General features: G+C 42.2%; 1 protein-coding gene across 1 annotated transcript in view; it reads left to right on the top strand.

The window, feature by feature from the left end:
• Positions 1-22549, top strand: part of LOC308307772 (glycerol kinase-like) — a 39652-nt gene extending 17103 nt beyond the window's left edge. The window contains exons 7-20 of the mRNA XM_080753051.1: positions 253-362; positions 2969-3035; positions 6053-6088; positions 6923-6990; positions 8619-8661; positions 8824-8904; positions 10032-10110; positions 10419-10515; positions 11979-12063; positions 13665-13715; positions 14800-14869; positions 15055-15198; positions 16552-16641; positions 20544-22549. Coding sequence (XP_080609177.1) covers positions 253-362; positions 2969-3035; positions 6053-6088; positions 6923-6990; positions 8619-8661; positions 8824-8904; positions 10032-10110; positions 10419-10515; positions 11979-12063; positions 13665-13715; positions 14800-14869; positions 15055-15198; positions 16552-16641; positions 20544-20557 — 1035 coding nt within the window. The 3' untranslated portion in view covers positions 20558-22549. The remainder of the gene's footprint in view (positions 1-252; positions 363-2968; positions 3036-6052; positions 6089-6922; positions 6991-8618; positions 8662-8823; positions 8905-10031; positions 10111-10418; positions 10516-11978; positions 12064-13664; positions 13716-14799; positions 14870-15054; positions 15199-16551; positions 16642-20543) is intronic.
• Positions 22550-23192: the final 643 nt, after the last annotated feature.

Consider the following 23192-nt stretch of genomic DNA (forward strand, 5'->3'; position numbering starts at 1 on the left):
TCTCTCGTGTTTTCGGCTCCACATCAAATATCTTGATCAACAAGCTCACAACGCCTTGCATTGCAAGGTGTTGTGAGCTTGTCGATCTGCTATTTTCTGCCAAGGTTTTCTCAGAATACAGATGCTGGGGTTTAAGTGGATAATCGTTCATAATCAGTGTGGACGCTCACATAAATTATGGCTATAGTTATTATCATGCTCGGTGTGAATGGACCCTAAATGTGTCTTGTGTTTATTTTTTTTGCATGCTAGTGTCTTACAGGAGGCAGAGACGGAGGTGTTCACTGCACGGATGTTACCAACGCCAGTCGTACCATGCTCTTCAACATCCATGAGCTGGAATGGGACCCCGAGCTCTGCAGGTCGCTTTACGCTGCTCGTTTTATTGGTGTTCATGGTTTTATTGTTTTTATTTGGTTATCAGGAGGGAATATGGGAAATGGGACAGATCCATGTTGATGACTTGACTTTGACAAAATCTGTAGGAGCAGTGTCCAAGAATGTGTTTTGCAAGAATGGGCCTCATGGTGGCGCTAGAAGAGGGCCATGTGAGAAATGAGGGGTGGAGGTTGTGGTCTGGCAGCCAAGGACACTCCTTGGCTGCCAAACCACAACCTCCACCCCACAGTGTGCAAAGTTTGGCATTGGATCGGGGCAATGGTGGCGGAGATATGAGTAGGGCAAAAGTGTAACGTGTGATGGACAGAATGACGGACAGACAGCCGGTGGAGGTTTTGATAGTAACTGCGACCTGACGGTCGCAATCAATACAATAAGCAAGGTCAATACATCGAATGCATAGAAATATCAATCTTGACAAAAATAACATAGGTAGACCAAGCACCTAATCAGTAAAAAAGCTTTATTGCGACCGTAGGTCGCAGTTACTTGCACACTATCCAAACCTCCACCGGCTGTCCCTCCGTCACTCCCTCCGTCACTCCCTCCGTCACTCCCTCTGTCACACGTCACACGTCACACTTTTGCCCTGCTCATATCTCTGCAACCGTTGCCCCCATCCATGCCAGATTTTGCACACACACTCCTTGCCTGCCAAACTACAACCTCCAAGGACCCCCGGAGTTTCGGGGACCCCCAGGTCCCTGGGGGACCCCCAGGTGTAAAAAATTACCAAATGTGCAAAAATGACCAAATGACCACCCCAACGGGGCTGCTCACGGGGCATTCCCGGGGACCACCCACTCCTGGTGCTCCAGAACGGATGCAAAAGTGGTGGCGCCCCCAGTGGAGGACCCCCTGCCACTGCAGCTCACATAAAATGCCGTAACTCGGGCTAGGAGCGACCGGGAGAGCCGGGGCCGGTACCTATTCGTCCGCCTTGGCGGCGAGGAGACCCCACCCCTCATTTCTCACATGGCCCTCTAGCGCCACCATGAGGCCGATTCAGATTTTGCCCTAAAATCACGAAAATCACTACACAGTATGTCTACACTCATGTCAACAACATGGATCAGGAAGATTTTGGAAAAACACATTTTTGCTCTATTTATGGAGATAAGCGACCAACGGTCGCTTATCTCCCGATTAGGGAGTCTTACTGGTATAAAACCTAAAAAATGCTATCTAGCTTTCATGTATGATCATTGAGGGTAGGCGAGTGCTACGGTAAGTGCTATGGGCTTAGGTGGAGTCTGAAGAGGTGAGTCTTCAGGCCACGGTGGAAGCTAGGGAGTGATTCTGTAGTTCTAAGTGCGACAGGGAGTTTATTACACAGTTTGGGGGCCAGGGGGGCAGTTTCCTTTTTAGGCAGATTGTTTAACTGTACCTGTACTGTACTGCATTTCTATTGTATTGACTATACTTGTACTGTTTCCCGGTTCTTGTCTAATAACATTTTCAATCAATCAAGTTTGGGGGCCAAGAGGGCAAATTGTCTAGGAAGAGTGGATATTTATTTGGTCAGAGACTGTTATGCTTTTAGGACATTACGTTTTAGGATCTCCCTCACGAGTGGTTTTTAGTTAATATGTGTGTTTGTTTTATGGAATGTGTGTCTTGTATCTGTTTTCATGCATGGAACTGCATGAAACATTCCTGTGACTAATGCTGCATTCACACTGAGAGAAGCCAAGCTAATGGTTTGCTTGGTAATTCAATGTATTCTCTATGCAAACCAGCTTTAAAACTTTCCAAGCTTTTTTTCCAGCTTGGAAATTTTAAAAGCTGGTTTGCATAGAGAATACATTGAATTACCAAGCAAACCATTAGCTTGGCTTTTCTGTATGTGAATGAATGAATGAATGAATGAATATTTTATTTTCGTGTCTGGACAATATTTGACCCATCCCACATGGGATTATCAGACACATCAAATACATACTGTACGTATAACCAACAAAACAACATTCCAGTGTGCATTCCACCAACAGCTTAATACAAATACAGTATCTCACAGAAGTGAGTACCTTACTGAAGTGTGTGAATGTGAATGTGTATGTGAATGAGGCATAAGACTCTTTTTGTAAGGTGCAACGCCCGGGACTTGAACTGGGGTCTCCCAGGTGGAAAGCCAACATAGAGGGGAAGGAGGGATAACTGATAGCATGTACATCAAATATCTAAATATTGAATCATGCAAATTAAAAACTGTTCAGGCTGTTCATAAAAGCCTGATTAAACGATAAAATGACCAAAAAAATAATTTTGAAAGTGAAATATCCCTTTAACTTGCGGAAAACAAAAGTGTAATGCTTTCAAATTAACATCGAATCCTTCTGAAAATAGCTGATCTACAAGCTCTCGACGCTTTGTGAGCTTGTGCTGTACATCAGCAATTTATGTAAAAAAAAATACAATATTTTATTTATTGGACCAGATGTATAAAGTACTGAAGAATTTACATATTCTAGTAAAGGAAAAGTACAAAATGTTTAGTCAAGTAGTTAGTTACTTTCCACCACTGATAATAACACATACAGTAGTAACAACATAATATGTCTGTTTTCAGGTACTTTGACGTTCCCATGGAAATCCTCCCTGACGTTAGAAGCTCTTCTGAAATCTATGGCTGGATGGTACGTTCATAAACCTTCTTTACGTGTGTGTGTGTGTGTGTGTGTGTGTGTGTGTGTGTGTGTGTGTGTGTGTGTGTGTGTTGTGTGTGTGTGTGTGTGTGTGTGTGTGTGTGTGTGTGTGTGTGTGTGTGTGTGTGTGTGTGTGTGTGTGTGTGTGTGTGTGTGTGTGTGTGTGTGTGTGTGTGTGTGTGTGTGTGTGTGTGTGTGTGTGCGTGCGTGCGTGCGTGCGTGCGTGTTTGCGCAGTGCAGGTGTGTGTGCATGTGTGCATGTGCGTGTTGCAGTATTTATGCTTTGGGACATCTTTGCATGTGTTTTCTTTTTTCACTATGTACTTCGAACCGTGTCCAAAGTTTGTTGGGAAAGGGTTGGCAATAACTCCAAAGTGACGTCATTCAGAACTTTGTGTGGCTGTTCTCGCACCTCCGAAATGTTCAGACTATATCCAAAGAAAGTTCAGTTTGATTGGTCGTCAGTTTTCAGACGTTCGAGGTGGCCATTCAACCCAGCTTAATTCTGCAGTGGTGAAAGCAGCGATAGTTTAAAAGAGACGTTGTTTGAGGAGGCTAGGAGTAGGGCATTAACGAAAAAGTCGACAAGTCGACTCAGTCGACTTTATTACCCAAGTCGACTCCCACCAGAGAAAGTCGAAAGTCGAAGTTGAAAAGAAAATCCTTTGTATTCTTTTCTATCATTATTTTCTTCACTCAACACAATAATCTCACTTGAAAACATGCAAAAGAATACAATATAAAATACACAAAAAACACCTTTGTCATCCCTCTCTGAGTGATCATGTAAAACCTCTGCATCTTAGTGAACAGTCTTCCACAGCATGTCGGAGGGAGATCTAGGTATTAGAACCGGTGAAATCTCGCTATTTCTACTACTTCCACTACGGGAGGGTCACCACCAGTGTCAGCAGGTTAGCATTTCACCAAGGTCTGGACTAGGGCTGTCACAATTATTACATAATCGTCTAATCGCAATTATTTGACATAATCGCAAATATTTTGTCATAATCGTCATAATCTAACCTGACTTGCGCCAGATGATAGCAGCAGTGCGTATTGCTCTGCTTACTATCCATCTGGGATTGCTCCGGCAGACTCGATGTAAGGGGCGGGCCATTTCTTGAAATTATTTAGCAGGTGATTGGATGGGGCCGTCTGTCTATCACAGTCTGGGAGTGCCAACTCCAACCACTCATATTGGCCTGTCTGCGTGACGTTCCACCCAGAATCCGCCTCCTGGGTTTCCACGTGGTCTGCAATCAGACTCTATTGGCTCAGAGCCGCTCAGGGCCCGCCCGTAGCTGCCGCTGATTGGTCCGGCCCGGGGCTTTACGAGTGTTATCAACTCTCACCGAGAGAACTCAGATGGTAAAGTAGAGCGGTAGCCTACGCACTACTGCCACCATCTGACGAAAGTCAGGTTAGTCATAATCGTGAATGTTGAAAAATTTTCATATATTTACAAACATTTTCAGAAATAGTGGAAATAGCAGATCTACAAGCTCACAACGCGTCGCATCGCGACGCGTTGTGAGCTTGTAGATCGGCTATTTCCACTATCATTGTTATTTTTTTAATTAGAAAGTTGTCAAACATGTCAGTAATTTCTTTGTATATTTAGGTTATGTGTCATATCTACCATTTGCAACTTCAAAGCCTAAAGCCGAACAGAAATGTAATTATCAACGACAAAAACACAATTAAATCGTTAATCGCAATTATTTGAGTGACAATTAATCGTCATATAAAATGTCATATCGTGACAGCCCTAGTCTGGACCTTGGTACTGAGGCAATATAAAACACTTTGTGAGAAAACAAGTATTCATTGGATTGGACTCTCTGTGAAGCATATAGTGGCCTTTGGAAGACAACAGTAATTAAGTCTGCAATGAGGAAAACAACATTCCGGTCTCATAAAATATCTAATCTCAAACCCTGTTATGAGCTAATAAACAGGCTCTATCTTGTAAAGATGCAAGGAGTTTAAAGACAGTAAAGATTATGAAAGACAGTAAAAGTCTGACCCAAGTCAATCTAAACAGCCTTTGACTGTAACAATGGCTTCTACTTCTGCATGCCAACCTGCCAGGAAGGACAGAGGCTTTAGTAGTTTAGACCAGGGGTCTTCAACGTTTTCAGGCCATGGACCCCTTGTTTGAGAGAGAGATGAAGCAGGGACCCCCACAACCTCTTCATAGATTCCATAGTTTCACTGTTTGACAGCACAATCATCAGTGTATTTTGGATTCATGTTAATTTGTGTTTCCAGATATTTAACCACTTGAACCGTCAATACTTAATAAACTTGACCTTTTACTCTGTACTTAGTCTGCTCTTTTTCCCCTCTACACCAGAGCTCTTTGCCGAAAACAGCCGATCTACAAGCTGATCTACAAGCTGCAATTTTTGGCTAAAGTTCTCAGAATTTGGACACTAGGGTTCAAGTGGTTAATATAAAACAAGAGTAAAAAAAGGTTTCTATCACACAAAGATCTGGAGGACCCCCTGTAGCAACTCTGAGGACCCCCTATTGAAGACCCCTGGTTTAGAACCTTCCAGGAAGGAGAAAGGCTTTAGTTGCCGTTAGCTTGTAATCCCCTTCATTGATGTCATTGATCAGCTGTTCCACTGATCATTTATTTATTTATTTCATCACTTCCAATTCACTTGTTTATACTGTGTCCTGTACAAGTCTTTGGTGCCTGAACTTCCCCTGTGGGATTAATAAAGCTCTCTCGCTCTCTCTCTCTGTTTACAAAATAGCTGGAGGGAGACCCCTGTTATTGAACAAACACTATACTTTACAACCATGGTTATTATCGGTATACAGAGCTACTGTGTGTAATACTTCTGATAACAGGAACATGTCACTTACAACGACCCACGTTTCTCCCACACACTTTGCTAGGTCATGACCTTGTACTTTCGGTCATGACCCACACTTCATGACCATAGGTGAGAGTAGGAACGAACATGTAATTCAGTGTTTTCTTCCTCTTGCAGAAATCCAGCTCTCTGGAAGGAGTTCCCATCTCAGGGGTAAGAGAACCTTAATCTGACGTATTCCATATCTTACTTATTATTATAATTATTATAAATGATTATTATTAATCTGATGCATGTCATACAGTCATATTGCTTAGACCAGTGGTTCTCAAAGTGGGTTCCGGGGACCCCCAGGGGGTCCTTGAGGGTGTTCCAGGAGTCCCCAATGAAATGTGTTAATTACATCTAAAGCAGTTTAACCACTTTAACCCTTTACACCATTGGCTATTAATCATAATTTAACTGGGGACCCCCACAATAATCATATTTTAACTGGGGACCCCACCCCCCCCACCCCACCCTGACGAGCACTAAGAGTTGAGGCATTACATCACAGTATGAGTAGCACGGCTTGGCAAGTCGTGCGGCAAGTACTGGGAGCTGATGGTAGGTGTGGCGCTCCACCTCAGCAGTCCACCTCCCAGGGGTCTAGCGCATTGTAACGGGGACAGACTCCCGCGTGTTACCGGCTGATACCGACAATAAGCCACTCCCGACCTACCTACTTGTATTGTGAAAATAGCAGATCTACATTGTGAGGCGTTGTGAGCATGTAGATCTGCTATTTTAAAGATTTCTGCCTCTAATATTTGACAATTTGGCTAATATTTAATCTGTCATTTTAGAGGTATTAAATAGTCCTTAAATTGTCACTCTAGAAATATGCAGATACCCTCTATACACTTAACTTTATGTTGGTTTGTTTACTGTTGAGTGAGAAAACAATGTTGCACATTAAGTTCATCATCTGGGGACCCCCTAAAATAATTTGGGGACACCCCTGGGGGTCCAGACCCACAGGTTGTGACAGATGTCTTCTTGTGACAGTGTCTAGGTGACCAGTCAGCAGCTCTGGTTGGTCAGATGTGCTTCAACGATGGCCAGGCTAAAAACACGTAAGTTATCTGACTGACTCAGACTTCATCTCCCTCAGAAGTAGGGATGGAGATGGAAACAAGTCCATATTTTAACATTTTGAATATAGATATTTTTTTGATTTACCAGACTGTAAACCACAAACTAGAAGTTTTTAATCTGTTAAATTCTTAATGCACTCCCCCATCATTTTGTTGAATTAGATTTTTTTTACTTAACTCATACAGTATATATATATATATATATCAGGAATTATAAGACATATGGTAATACTTATGGAAAGTGGAAAAACAGTAAGCAATATTCAGCAGACAAAGGGAGCAGATAACATTGAAACAGACAATTGAACAAAATGAGGTGGGAGTGCATTAACAATTTAACAGATTAAAAATGACTAGTTTGTGGTTTACAGTCTGGTAAATCAAAAAATATCTATATTCAAAAAGAATTAAATATGGACTAATGCTGCATTCACACTGAGAGAAGCCAAGCTAATGGTTTGCTTGGTAATTCAATGTATTCTCTATGCAAACCAGCTTTAAAAATGTCCAAGCTTTTTTTCCAGCTTGGAAATTTTAAAAGCTGGTTTGCATAGAGAATACATTGAATTACCAAGCAAACCATTAGCTTGGCTTTTCTGTATGTGAATGAGGCATTAGGCTGTTATTCGTCTCAGGTAGGCTACTCATTTATTGAGCACCCGGTATCAATGAACTTTGGGCTTATCAAGCTTGTTATCGGGCATAGTGACCCATGACGTCATGTTTAAACAATTTAAAAGACAAGAGGTGATCAAGAAATGATTACAGTACTGTCTATTCATAAAATAAAGCCATTTAAAACTTTAACTTTAAAACTAATGAATGATTCTTTTAATGATATATAAATATAATGATAATATCTGTTACTTTCGCCAATTATTGTCATCTTCATAGATGGTGGTCAGCCACAAACTCACAGTCACAACAGCAACTGGCCACTAAAAAAAAGATACCAGTTCTGTTCAGAATTTGTCATCTCACATCTTTCCACATTTATTTTTAAAACGCTCAATAGTGGGCTGGATAAAATCCCGGCTCAATAAACAGGATCTATAAGCTGCTCATTATCAATGAAAAATAATGAGCTCCATCCCTACTCAGAAGTATGTATATGTGTGTGAGAAGCATTACCGCAGGATGTTGGTAAAGATGACTCTTGAGTCTGTTTACAATAGAGGAGTGTGTTGACTTTCTATCCTATGGGGAAAGTGTTTTTTGCAGGTCTTTCAGTCCGAGTGTATCAAAAAAGCAACTGGGTTAAGGCAGCGGAAGGTGCCGAAAGTCTGGGGGACGGAGATACACCTAAACCTAACCTTAACCCTCACCTCATTAAAACTAACGCTGGTGATTGGTGAATGCTAACCTGGTTAAATGCTAACCTTCCGACACTGGTGAATGCTAACCTGGTGAAATGCTGACCTGCCGACGCTTTTGAATGCTAACCTGGTGAATGTTAACCTGGTCGGGCCAACGGGAGGTCGTCTCCGTTTTGATACACTCTGACTGAAAGACCTGCAAAAAATTCTCTCAATCTCTCCCCTATCCTGTGAGATGAGTTACTGTATTATCATGTGCTTGACGCATGTCATCTCGTCTGTCGTGTGAAGGTACGGGACCGGCTGCTTCCTGCTCCGAAACACAGGCGACAAGGTGAGATCTTTAATGGGTTCAAAAACATGCCATCAGAGTGATTCACAGTGATGTTACACGTGGGAGTTACAGTAGCTGTGATTTTGTGCAAATTTTGACTTCTCTAAACAAATAAGGCCTCTCTCTCTCTCTCCCCTCTCCTTCTCTGCTGTCTCCTGCCAGCCTGTGATGTCCGAGCACGGCCTGCTGACCACGGTAGCCTACAAGCTGGGGAAGGACCGGCCAGCCTGCTATGCACTAGAGGTGTGTACCTGGCTACCGTCTGTGTGTTCTTCTGGACATTAACTCTTTTACCACCATTTATATGATTTCATAAGGATCTAAGGATGGCCCAACGGAGAGCGGGTCGGCACGTACATAACGTAGAGGAACTATGCATGTCGACGGATTTACTGTACGTACTCTATCACCCAAAACGTACACAAAATCAACCATACATAACTATAAATGGCCCTTTAGGTTGAAGTGAACGTTGTTCTTCTAACCTGGATTTGAACTCGGGTCTCCTGCGCTTTAGTACTGACATTATTACCATTGAGCTAATAGAGCCTGCCTGCTTGCTCAGAGGAGAAACTGAATCTAGACCTTCTGGTCGAAATTCGTGTCAAACCAGAAACAGGATGGTGTCGAAGGTCATGTCTCACCTAGATTTAAATGTCTCAATAGAAGAGCAAGGAGACAAAAACAGCCACCCCCAATAGAGAGTATGTGCATGCATAAAGTGAATGGCAAATCGAGTGGCAAAGTGAGTTTAACATTGTTTAATGTAATCAGATAGGACTTTTCTGTTAGGATGTATGGGCTGTCAAGGCCAGAAAGTAGTTTTTTGCCACTCAGTAGGCGTTCCTGCATAACTTCCTGGTATGATGATGATGTCACGCGGATACCCTCTATTGTATACTGTAAGTTAAATTGTATAAGCCTACTCTACCACACAGATTGGACAAAATAAATTGATTAATTGAGTCTGTGGCTTTTATCAATATTCAACCAATGAAAAGTATTACAAAGAGCTTGTGTCTATAATTGTATATTTTTGAACATGGCCCTCACTCCTACTTTGCACCGCTGATCCGACTGATGTCTTAGTGTCGGTGGCTTTGTCAGTTGTACCTGTCTGTCTGTGTCCATATATGGAGATCTGTGATGTCATTAGTCTGTCTATACCCTGTATATTGGCATGCCCATATTATGGGCATATATTCGGTGGTCCAGGACAACCTCATCGGGGGTCCTTGACATGTTGAAAACGTTTGAAAGCCACTTACTTCATTAAAGGGTCTGACCTAACAAATCTGAACGATCTCGTATCCCTGTCTTGTCACTGAACTCCGCCCTGCCTGGTGCTGACCTGTGATTGGCTGTTTCAGGGTTCTGTGGCCATAGCAGGGGCGGTGGTGCGATGGCTGAAGGATAACATGGGTATCGTCCAGACTACCTCAGAGATAGGTACTGTTGATACACTGTTGATACATCTACACCTACAGCAGTCCACCTCATGGAGTTCTTCTGTAACCCCAGCCCCCCCAAACATCCATTGGTCCATTGAATTTTTCTGTAACCTTTTCTGTAACCCCCAAAAGTCCATTGAGTTCAGGCTGTCAAGCTTCACATGACATCACAATATATAAGCACCTTTACAGTTATTGCAGAGTAACTACATTCATATTAGAATGAGATATTGATTATAGATCCCTCTCTCTCTCTCTCTCTCTCTCTCTCTCTCTCTCTCTCTCTCTCTCTCTCTCTCCTAACAGAGCATCTAGCAGCGGCAGTAGGAACATCATATGGGTGTTATTTTGTGCCAGCTTTCTCTGGACTCTACGCACCGTACTGGGAGCCCAGCGCCAGAGGGTGAGACAGCTGCATCTCTACTAACAGTGTTAGTAGATCTGGACTGTTGCCGTAGTGATGTCTGTCTGAGGTTCCACAGGTTTTTTGTGTAACTCAACCAGATTATTTTGGGGGGTCCCCAGATGATTACCTTAATGTACAACATTGTTTTCTCTCTCAAAACAGTAAATAAACCAACATAAGGTTTAAGTGTATAGACTAGAGCAGTGGTCCTCAACCTGTTCAGGCAGCGACCCCCAAAATAATCATATTTTAACTGGGGACCCCCCCCCCCCCACCCTGACGAGCATTAAGTGTTGAGGCATTACTTTTTGTGTAACACTGTTCTGTTGTGAAAACAGCAGATCTGCATGCTCACAACGCCTCACAACATGTACTGGTAGATCTGCTATTTTCACAATTTCTGCCTCTAATATTTGACAATTTAGCCAATGTTTTTCATTTTAGATGTATTAAGAAGTCCTTAAATTGTCACTTTAGAAATGTGCAGATACCCTCTAGTCTATACACTTAAACCTTATGTTGGTTTATTTACTGTTTTGAGAGAGAAAACAATGTTGCACATTAAGGTAATCATCTGGGGACCCCCCCAAAATAATGTGGTTGAGAACCACTGACTTGCACAACAAAACCTGTGGAACCTCAGACAGACGTCACTACCGTAACCGTCCAGATCCACATGCAAAACACCTTGTTGGATTCACTTTATTTTTTTCTCTCTGTTTTTTTTTCTTTTCCACAATTTAGTCATTCTGCCAATTCCCACATTCCAATGTCCCGTTATCCCTTGTTGCTGCTCGCCCCTGCTTGTTGTTAAGGGCAGTGTAGAGTAGACCATGGTGTTTACAAACCTGCAGTTTGGCTCAGTTTAGGGGGGTGCCAAAGGGGAAATCCCCTGGTTGGGAAACACTTCAAGTGATATTTGACTTTCAAACAATGTTACATAGGGTAATGCTAGTGTCTACTCTGGCTTTTGTGAGAGTTTTTAAGTTGCTTGATTCTGTATTTAGATATTTGACGAACCCATTGTAACTTCAAACTGACTGAACCAAGTCACCAGAACTCCTTCTACTGTAGGCTAGGGTCTCCTTCTAGAGTTTTCAATTAATCTAACATGGAAATTGGAGTTTGAAGTTAGAATACATTTATATAGGAAAAATGGATTTTGAATAGCCTATCTAAATACTGAGTCAAGCCATTTTAAAACTGCCTGGGGTGTTCATAAAAGCTTGAATGTATTAAAATGACCTCACGGCACGCATGTTTGAAAGTGAACTATCCCTTTAACCAATGGCAAACACATGACTTCTCCGGGCCACAGTGTGAATCGTTAAAAGTTGAAACATGAAGAGACAAGGTTTCTGTCCGACAGCAACGATATAAAGCTGCAATCTGAAATGACACAGATGCTCACCCTGGATTGATCGGGTCATGTCAATAATCAGGGTATTGTTCTCATGCAGGATCATCTGTGGGCTGACACAGTTCACCAACCGGAGTCACCTGGCCTTCGCTGCCCTGGAGGCCGTCTGCTTCCAGACCAGAGAGGTGAGAGAGAGAGAGACAGGGGTGTCGCACCAAATTCACCCCATCAGTGATACTTGCAAATACTCGAAAACAAAGGCGAAACACTAATTTGCATAGTGATCGCAACCTTAAGCTCACAGACGGCCCCAGTAGCCATTGAGTCCTGCCGCCGGCGCTGGCCCTGGGTACGAGTATTCACTGCGGGCCCCCCATGAATATTCTTTATAGGGTGAGGGGCCATTTAGACTGGGAATGCATTATTACGCATTATTTTGTGCTTTAACGATTGAAAAATAGTAGGACCCCCATCTCAAAATTTTCTAAAATAGCAGATCTACAAGCTCGCAGCGCAGCACTCGTGCCACGCTGTGAGCTTGTATATCTGCTATTTTTCAATAGAAGTATAACATAATTAAGGCCCCTCCATCTTGGGCCCTAGTAACTCAGTCCCACTTTTACCCCCCTTGTGACGCCCCTGCACACATTTACACAACATTCAGTTGCAGAGGTTCCCAACCTTTTGTCCATCAGGGGTCCCTCAAAAATCTCTTTTATTAAAGGATCCCCATTAGAGACTCACAAATGAGCCTCTAGTCTTCCTGGGGTCCTGAATGAAGCAAATACAATACAAATATACAATCAAAAATACAAAGTAAAGTAAAAATAATATGTATATATATATAAATGAATACAGAAAAACAAATTAACAAATCAAATCCAACAGTCCAGTCAAATTTTAAAATACACAAATAAAGTTGCATAATGTTACTTGGCAAGATATTTCTTGATATGTTTTCTGAAAGTTATTTTGTTATGGATTATAGACAAGATGTTTTTCGGCAGAGCATTCCAGAGTTCTATTGATCTATATATACCAGCATTGGCGGCCCACCCATCAAACCACTTACCACCTTAACCTTTTCAAGGTTCAAGACGTTGTTAAATTTCGGTTATCTGTCTGTCTGTTTGTCTGTCTGTCTGTCTGTCTGTCTGTCTGTCTGTCTGTCTGTCCATCCGTCTGTCTGTCTGTCTGTCTGTCTGTCTATCTCTCTGTCTGTCTGTCCGTCGGTTTGTCTCTCGGTCGGTGATACTTTGTCCTTAATTAATCACCACCACCAACACAAGACCACAACTTCATATATGACTCACTAACTTTCACATATTGCTTCACATATTACTCAATGTCTGACATATGGTGCAATGTTGGTGGTTAAAGGTCAAGAATTTGGTTATTGACTAACTCATTGTCTATATGACTTCTGAACTATCCATGGTGAAAGCATGAGACTTTTGTGAAACTATTTCACTTCTCTGTTCACTTTTCTATACGATTTAACTACAACTACTACAACTATTAGTATATCTGTAGTTTACCTTTTGGTTGGAATCAGGGGTTAGAGTTGGAATCATGCAAGCCAATGTTGAAAATAGCCGGTCTGCAAGCTCTGTAGATCACCGTTATAAACCCACCAAAATGTTTCATATCCTCACAAGTATTCCAACGTGTGCGTGTGTGCGCGTGTGTGTGTGTGTGTGTGTGTGTGCGCGTGCGTGCGTGCGTGCGTGTGTGTGTGTGTGTGTGTGTGTGCGCGCGTGTGTGTGCGTGTGCGTGTGTGTGTCAGATCCTAGATGCTATGAACCAGGACTCTGGAATTCCTCTCACTCAGCTGCGGGTGAGATACTGTGATGTCACTGTGACTGTGTTTGTTCTTCTGCATAGTGTGCAGACTTTTGTACAGGTGTATACTACTGCTTATTACACGGCTTGGTTGAATGCTTGATTCGGATTGGTCAATCGCTGAAATCAGTGGTGAATTATTTCTGTATAACAGACCGCTCTGCTCTATAACGGGCCGATGTCTAATCAACGGCTCAGAGTACCTGCTGCACTCAGGCTGCACTGTGTGAATCTTGTGCCGTATCCAATATCCAACATGACAGCCATGTAAACAAACACACAGCGACATTTAGAACTAAACGTTGCTCTCAAGAATGTATAAAAAGTATTTGAAGCGAGAAATAGACGATGCGGTAACAGAAAATGGATTCTACACTTCCTTGTTTTCCAAGGCGACCGTGTTGTGCTCGGGGGACGCCCGGCGCAGCACTTGTGGAAAACTTTCAGTACTGTAAACAAGGAAATACTTTGTTTTGTTTTTAGTTTTGAGTGAAATTATTCATTTTATTGATTAGCCGTGTACTAAGCGGGATAATAGCCAGTTTAAGCATCGCAACGGCAACGGCAGATGACAACGGTAACCGGAAATGATCCGCGCTCGATAGATAAACCTGCCGTCGCCGCAGCCGTCTCTACTACGGCAGAAGGTCTCTTCCCACGTAGCGCCTACTCCCTCTGCTGCCTGTACGCGTCGCCATGGGAACCAAAGCGTTCAGTGAAAGGGGTGGGAACCCGTCGCCGCCGGGGCTTTGCTTAACCATTTCGACCGCTACGGCGATTACGTCATAGCAGCCGTAGTCCGCCCGCCATTGCCGTCCTGAAAATCATAAAGCTTAAACTGCCTATTGTCTGGCTGCGCGGTCGTTATCGAGAAATAAAGGTCCTGACAGGCTGATAACCCCCGCTGAGAGGGTTATCAGCCTGTCGATAACAACCGCGCAGCCAGACATTATCCCTCACATAGTGCAGACTATACAGTATACTATACTGCATAGTGCAGGCAGCTGTAACTTAACTGCTGTGCTGCCTCTGGTGACTGGATAAAGATCTGTCTGTCTGTCTGTCTGTCTGTCCATCAGGTGGACGGAGGCATGACGTGTAACAAACTGTTAATGCAGCTGCAAGCTGATATACTGTGCGTGCCTGTTGGTAAGATCCATGCACACACACACACACACACACACACACACACACACACACACACACACACACACACACACACACACACACACCGTTAAAGAAATGCAGTCCCAATATGTGGATGTCCTCACAAGTAATGTGTGTGTGACTGTGTGTGTGTGTGTGTGTGTGTGTGTGTGTGTGTGTGTGCGCAGTGCGTCCCACCATGGCAGAGACCACTGCCCTGGGTGTAGCCATTGCAGCGGGTGCAGCAGAGGGGGTGGAGGTCTGGAGTAATAACCCTGACCATCTACCTGACGTAGTCACGGAGACATACCAGCCTCAGATCAACTCTGAAGGTACCACCATGCACATTCCATAAGACCTTGTATAGGCTGGGCAATTAACCCCCAACATAAAACTAAATAACCGGACCCCCTGTTGAAGACCTTTGACTCGACAAACAGGTTTTGTATCTATTATATGGAGCACCCTATGGTTATTGATGACTCAGTAGCTCACACTGCCACCAAGTGGAAAGGATTAGTCATTACACCACCTCGGCATGTAGATCAGTGGTTCTCAAACTTTTACACTTCAGGGTCTTCCCTTAACTCTGAGAGGGTACAAATGGAACCAACGGGACATGTTGGGGTCCATTTGGTTCCATTTGTACACTCTCAGAGTTACAGACTCTGAGAGTACAGACAGAAAGGAACCCAGAGAGTCCCTGGAATCCACTTTGAGAACCACTGATGTAGATTAGGATCTATAACCCAGATTCAAAGAATTCTCCAAATGACTTGTGCGTGAATTTAAATATGTTATTTTAAAAGCAGATCATATTTTACTTTTGTCAATGTTTACCAACCTTGCCTTCATCCAATTTCAACCTGGCATCCTTGTTTTGAGCATGTCGTTAAATGGTCAAAAGATTGTGTCCAAGTGTTTACCTGGTTACCTCTAGTTCAAAATGTACAGAATTGTATTATTTAGATAGTGCAGGCGTCTTCAACAGGGGGCCTGGGACCCCTAGGGGGTCCTCCGAGTTACTACAGGGGGTCCTTCAAATCTCTTTGTGATAGAAACTTTTTTTCTCCTTTTTTATATTAACCATTTGAACCCTAAGTCCATATTCTGAGAACGTTAGCCAAAAATAGCAGATCTACAAGCTCACAACGCCTCGCAGCGTGAGGCGTTGTGAGCTTGTAGATCGGCTGTTTTTGGCAAAGAGGTTTGGTGTAGAGGGGAAAAAGAGCTCACTAAGTACAGACAAAGTGAAAGTAGAGATAATGTGTTGTTTAGACAAATGCTTGACTCATTGTGTCCTAGTTTCTTGAGGCACGAGGCTACACTGTTCACACCTTCGGGCGGCTGTGGCTCAGAAGGTAGAACAGGTCGTCCATTGATCCGTGGGTCGGTAGTTAGAATCCCGGCTCCTCCTGTCCACATGTGGAAGTGTCCTTGGGCAAGACACTGAACCACACTTTGCCTCCAATGAGTCGGTCGGTGTCAGCTTGCCACCATTGGTGTGTGTGTGAATGTGGGAAGTGGGGAAGCTGGCGTCGACTCAAATCGATTCGAGTACTTAGAAAAGTGCGATAAAATGCAGTTCATTACCTTGTATATTGTAAGTCGCTCTGCATAAGAGCGTCTGCTAAATGCTTAAATTGTAAATTGTGAGCGTCTGACTGGCTGTCGCCCTGGCACAGAGAGCGAGTTCCGGTTTGCTCGATGGAAGAAGGCTGTTCAGAAGGCCATGAACTGGGAGACCACAGAGGAACCCTGCTCTAACTCCAACGGTAAGCACAACCTTATGTAATGAAGCATCCATGCCATGTTATCTTAAATATGAATGTTATATTCTGGTCATCTTAAAATCATGATAATCTTAATGTTCTCTTCAATCAATAACATCGTTGCTGGTTGGAAACCTTGTCCAAATAATCTGTAGATTCTAACCCTGACTCAAAGTAGGTGTGACTGTAGCCTTAAAAAAAAAAAAACATGTCTTAATAAGAACAGTTGGTGAATGAGGCATTCTGTCTTCATCTAAACCATAATAATAATCATAACAATAATAACCATCCACAGGTTTAACAAAGGCGGTGAACGGCTCTCCATGGGGGGAACCCCCCACCCCCATCCCTCCCTCTAGCAGGGTGGACCACTAAGGTCCCATAATTATAAATCTGCATGACATCACCGTACTAATGTGCACGGCTGGACAGTAACTCATTTAGTACTTTTTGAGTTACTTTTACTTTATTTACTCTGATTACTTCTTACACCTGCTGCTTCTTAAAGCAGAGGTTCTCAACCTTTTCAGGCCACGACCCCCAAAATAATCATATTTTAACTGGGGACCCCCCACCCTGACGAGCACTAAGAGTTGAGCCATTACTTTTTGTATAACACGGTTCTAAAATGACAAATTAAACGTTGGCCAAATTGTCAAATATTAGAGGCAGACATTGTGAAAATAGCAGCACAACGCCTCGCAACTCGAGGCTTTGTGAGCATATAGATCTGCTATTTCATTTTAGAGGTATTAAAAAGTCCTTTAGAAATGTGCAGATATACCCTCTATACACTTAAACTTTTATCTGAGTTTGTTTACAGTTGTGTGAGAAAACAATGTTGTACATTAAGTTAATCATCTGGGGACCCCCCCAAAATAATCTGGGGACCCCCTGGGGTCCAGACCCACAGGTTGAGAACCACTGTCTTAAAAGAGCACTTCACCCATATGATCAACCATAGTCCTCTAATGTTCAGTATAAAGGCCAGTCCACACTTGCAACTACTTGCAGGCGTTGCAGCCATTATCCCAAATGGCAGTTGCAAGGAGTTGCATGGACTGGCTTTAAAACAGGTTTGTTGCAAGGAGTCTCAGGGAGTTGCAATGGTGTGGACTGCTGGCATTAATATTTATTCAGTCATCGATGGGGATTCCAAGCTAATAGAAAGAATGAAAGATTCCCTTGTTATTGCATTTAAAATAGTGTGAAATCCCAAACCTGCCTACCGGTGATGTCACTGTTTCGCAGTTTCTGAGCTGTCCACAGCCCTACTGTGAGATTTCTGAGCTGTGAGACACACAGGGAGTAGACAGGTTTCTGAACTGTCCACAGCCCTCCTCTGAGACACAGAGAGTAGACATAATCGGTGCCTCATTATAAAGAGCTTAGTGAGGACCAATTATATATGTTGAAAATGGGTGAAGTATCCCTTGAGGGTTGGCTTCTTGTTGCCTGATGGTTGCATCAGTGGGCATAACTAACTGTGTGTGTGTGTGTGTGTGTGTGTGTGTGTGTGTGTGTGTGTGTGTGTGTGTGTGTGTGTGTGTGTGTGTGTGTGTGTGTTTGTGTGTGCGTGCGTGCGTGCGTGCGTGCGTGCGTGCGTGCGTGCGTGCGTGCGTGCGCGCTTGTATATGAGTACACATGATGGGTGCATGCATGTTGCCCCATGTTTCATTTCAACAGCATTTTGAATGCTGCGATCTGTCACTTTTATGTCCTACCCAGCATTTGGACCAGGTCTCACATATTTTACAGTTGGGGAAAAGAAATGATGGAGTACAGCTTAAAAGGGGTGTGTGTGCACCCAAACAGTTTTTAAGTTGCTTGATTCAATATTTAGATATTTGATTTGCATTTTATCAGACACTCCCACTTTCTACTGTATATAAACCCATTGTAACTCTAACTTAAACTCCATTTTAACCATGATAGATTCACTGCAACACATCCCGGGTTCTGGTGACTGTGATATTGTCTGCCTAATGCACGAAGGTTCCACATTTTTGGTTTGTTTTTCAATTACTTTAACTTATTTATTTATGTAAAAAATATAATGCCGTCACCAGAACCAGGGAGGCAGGGACGTGTGTTTTGTAATGAGTTTGATGAATGGGCTTATCTTGCAATAAATGTGAGAAGTCTCTGCGTGTGTGTATGTATGTAATCCGCGTATCTCGAGAACCGTTCGTCCCACCTGCTTCAGATTTGGCGCACGCGTTCCCCGCTGCGGCGCGGAGTGCAGTGCGCTGATGTCCGCTAGGCAATAACCGAACAACGGGTATGATGGGTATTGCCTAACAACCGGAGGGGCATCATTCCCAACGGGTGACAAAGCAAGCAGACCGCGTATTATTGCTCAAGATGAAGACAGACAGATACAGAGATCCATATATGGGCATAAAATGGACGCAGACAGAGATATATCTCCATATATGGGCATAAATGGACACAGGCAAACAGATAGATGGGGTTTGTGTTAAAGGGTGGGGCATTCATTCCCTATATTTACATCGTTCCCGAGTGGGCCGAAGGGCAGAGATCTCCATATATGGGCATGATATCTCCATATATGAGCATAAATGGACACGGGCAAACAGATGGTCAAAACGGGTCCTATGACAACACTTATAATGGGGTTTGCATTAAAGGTAATACACCATGAAATTTCACTTTTCCTATTTTAAAACTTTTTTTTGGGGTCCCACTAGCACCTTCTATCCTCACAAAGTCCCATTTCTGACCGTGGTGTCTTTCTCTGGTTTTGAGAAGGCGAAGGTTATCCCACAGGGAAGTATCCCACAGGTTCTCAAAACAGGCTATCCAGATTTGCTGCCGATTGTGACGTCATCTGCCGATTGTGACGTCATCAAAAAAAATCAAAAAGATTTTTTTTTTCAAAAAAGATTTTTTTTTTTCAAAAGCATTTTTTTTTTTTCAAAAAGATTTTTTTTGGGGGGGGGGGGGGGGGGGGGGGGGTGGCGCAGTTAAGGCCAAAGGTGGTACTGCAGCTGAAATGCTCTGCGAGCCATTCAAAAATGAGAGCGGCTCTCCATTCAGGAGTGGTAATTTAGCCTCAAACCTTTTGAAAAACGTTTTTGGGACATAAACAATATGACATAAATACTTTTTAAATGCATGGTGTATCACCTTTAAAGGGTGGGGCATTCATTCCCTATTTACATCGTTCCCGAGTAGGCGGGCAACCGACTAGACGCTCGGCCACCCTAAGGGCAGAGATCTCCATTGGCATAAAAGGGACACGGACAGACAGATACAGAGATCTCCATAATATGTTATGCCCATATTATGGGCATAACATGGACGCAGACAGCCAAATATCTCCATATATGGGCATAAATGGACACAGGCAAACAGATGGTCAAAACAGGTCGTATGCCAACAGGTATAATGGGGTTTGCATTAAAGGGTGGGGCATTCATTCCCTATTTACCTCCGCACGTCAGGCATTTACCGCCCGTCAGGCAGATATAGGGATCTCCATATATGAGCATAAAATGGACACAGATAGACAGATATCTCCATATATGGGCATAAATGGACACAGGCAAACAGTTGGTCAAAACGGGTCCTATGACAACAGGTATAATGAGGTTTGCATTAAAGGGCGGGGCTTTCATTCCCTATTTACATCGTTCCCGAGTTGGCCAGGTTGCCAACGAGACGCTTCTAGTAATATGAATATCAAAATATCTAAATAAATATTAATCAAATGTTTAAATATTGAATCAAGCGACTTATAAACTGTCTGGGGTGCACACACAAAAGCCAGAGTAGATGATAAAATCACAAAGATACCCTTTTAATTCATATCACTGCAGCCTGAAGAAATGCATCAGTTCTGTGTTCCATTAGGTTTGAATTCTCTCTCCTCTCCTCCACAGATCACCAGCAATAACACTGTCACCGTGGAAACATGGAGGATTACTACTGCAAGTGAACAGCACTCTGTTATCTTATACTGAGATACTTAATGGCTTCTGTTGAAGAGAAGGCAGATTATTATTATTAATTATCATTATTATTATTATTATTATTATTACACCATGATTGACACTGTGCCATGACCCAACTTGTGCCGTCTGTGCCAGCTTAACCACTTTCACCCTTGGGGCCATTATAGTCGAACATGCGACCATGTTAAAATGTCGTATAGATGGGATAAAACAGGGCATGAATTGCTGAAGATAAATGTGTTTCTGAAGAAATAACCATGAACTGGGTTTTTTTTTTTTTTTTTGTTTAGTTTTTTTCTGGAAGAATATTTGTTTTTGGTTAAAGGGATGAACAAAAAAAAATTGATTTCGTTTTTGGAAAAGTATGAATTGATGATCTCATGTTGTTGAGATCATGTTAGCGATTCAAGCACACAAAGCCTAGCTTTCCTGTGGGGCAAACATTCAGTGAAAATAGCAGATCTACAAGCTTACAAGCTTACAAGCTTATCGGCTATTTTCTGCTAACATATTTCTTGTAGAGGGTAAAAAGGAGGTCAACAAAGTAAAGTATATAGGGTTTAGGTGGTTATGGGAGACACCCCAGTGATTGCAGTTTAAAATAAGTTGAATTGTTACTGATTATTCAGAGATACCGTCCTGTTTTAACACATTGATCTCTTCTGCATAGTTTGTGATTTTCTTTTACTTGATATTCTGCATTAGATCCGACCCTAACATTGAATAAATGTTGGGTGTGACTGTGAATGAATGACAGGTTGCTGTTTATCGCTTCACGTCCTGTGACGTCTTTGAGAGTCAGGGAGGTTTTGTGAACTTACTGTACTGCAGAGCTGGGGTCCTTTAAGCACTTAATTCAAACTGTATGTTATAAGTTTGGGTCCTGTTTTGGGTCTCGAGCTTAAATGTTTGGGAACACCTGACCTGCCATGAACGACACAAAGCCACATACTTGACAGAATCACGTTTTGGAACAGTTCTTATTTTACTTGACAAAAGATATATCTATGGCAGGGGTCTTCAACGTTGTCAGGCCAAGGACCCCTTAGTTGAGAGAGAGATGAAGGAGGGACCCCCCACAACATTTCATAGATTCCATATAGTTTTAGTTTCATCGTTTGACAGCACAATCATCAGTGTATTTTGGATTCATGTCAATTTGTGTGTTCAGATATTTAACCACTTGAACCATCATTAGCTAATACATTTGACCTTTCACTCTGTACTTAGTGAAAATAGCCGAAAATAGCCGATCTACATCTACAACGCCTCGCACTGAGCTTGTAGATCTGCTATTTGGCTACAGTTCTCAGAATATGGATGGACACTAGTGTTCAAGTTGTTAATATAAAAAGGATTGGAAGATTTGGAGGACCCCCTGTAGTAACTCTGAGGACCCCCTAGGGGTCCCGGACCCCCTGTTGAAGACCTCTTATCTATGGGATTTTGAATGGGAAACAATCTTCATGAGAAAAAGATGGAAACCACTGAACTAGAGGCCTGAAGAGATTCCAGTGAAGTGGTTATTCCAATTACACCACAAGCCTTTTAAAATCTGAATATATCATGTCTTAAAACTGTGACCCTTTCTTTATTAGCAGAAATCAGAGCAAACTCACTTCTTTTCCTTTTTTAAGTTTTTAATTATTTAAACTTGTCTGTTTTTCAACTGTTCTAAAGGGAACATGTGAGGTTTAATTATGGTGTTATTATTAATATATTGTTAATTAATCATTCTCATACTGAAGGATATTTTTTATTGTAATGTTATGTATCTAATTGTTGCAAATATTCCTTGCCTGCCATGAGCTTGTGTTTATAATTTGATCAAATCTTATTTCTATATCCTGAAGGGCTACTGCAATGGTCCTCTCAATATCAGTAAAATGTACAAATGAAATGTAGATATTTTACAATAAACGTTTTGGAATGTCTGTCTCCTTTAATAACGTATGATCACTGGCAGTGGTCATTTATTTCTTTTCTTTTTTAACTTTTTATCTGTACTTTTTCTTGAGTATTTGTGTTTTTCTATACTTTTACTCCACTACATTTTAAAGAAAAATATTGTCCTTTTGACTCCATACATTCGTACATTATTAATGAACTACTTAAGCCCCATTACAAATCAACTGTAATAGCAAGTCTACAAGCCCATCGCATCATGACACATGAGTGAGTTTCTAGATGTAGATCTGCCATTTGGGACTTACCATGTCCCATAAGGTTGCCTATAATAACCTTAATGCTAGCATATCTGCCCACCGGTTACAACACTGTCCTCTCTAAACTAAACAGCGATAGTAATAGTTAATTCTGTTTGCTTCCTGTGTTCTGCGTAGAATATGATTGTTAATAAGTTTATAATCATGAACAGAGGTTTAAAGATAATAATAATAATAATAGATTTTATTTATAATTCACTTTCCATTCAGAGATTCTCTAAGCGCTACATTGCAGAATAAAAACATAATCAATAACATTAGCAGGGTTTGACATTAGACACATAATCAATAATCAATAACATTAGTAGGGTTTAAAAGCAGAAAAATCAACAATCAAAACAAAATAAAGACA

This window comes from Nannobrachium achirus (genome assembly GCF_963921795.1).
Source record: "Nannobrachium achirus genome assembly, chromosome: 22".
Classification (NCBI taxonomy): Eukaryota; Metazoa; Chordata; class Actinopteri; order Myctophiformes; family Myctophidae; genus Nannobrachium; species Nannobrachium achirus.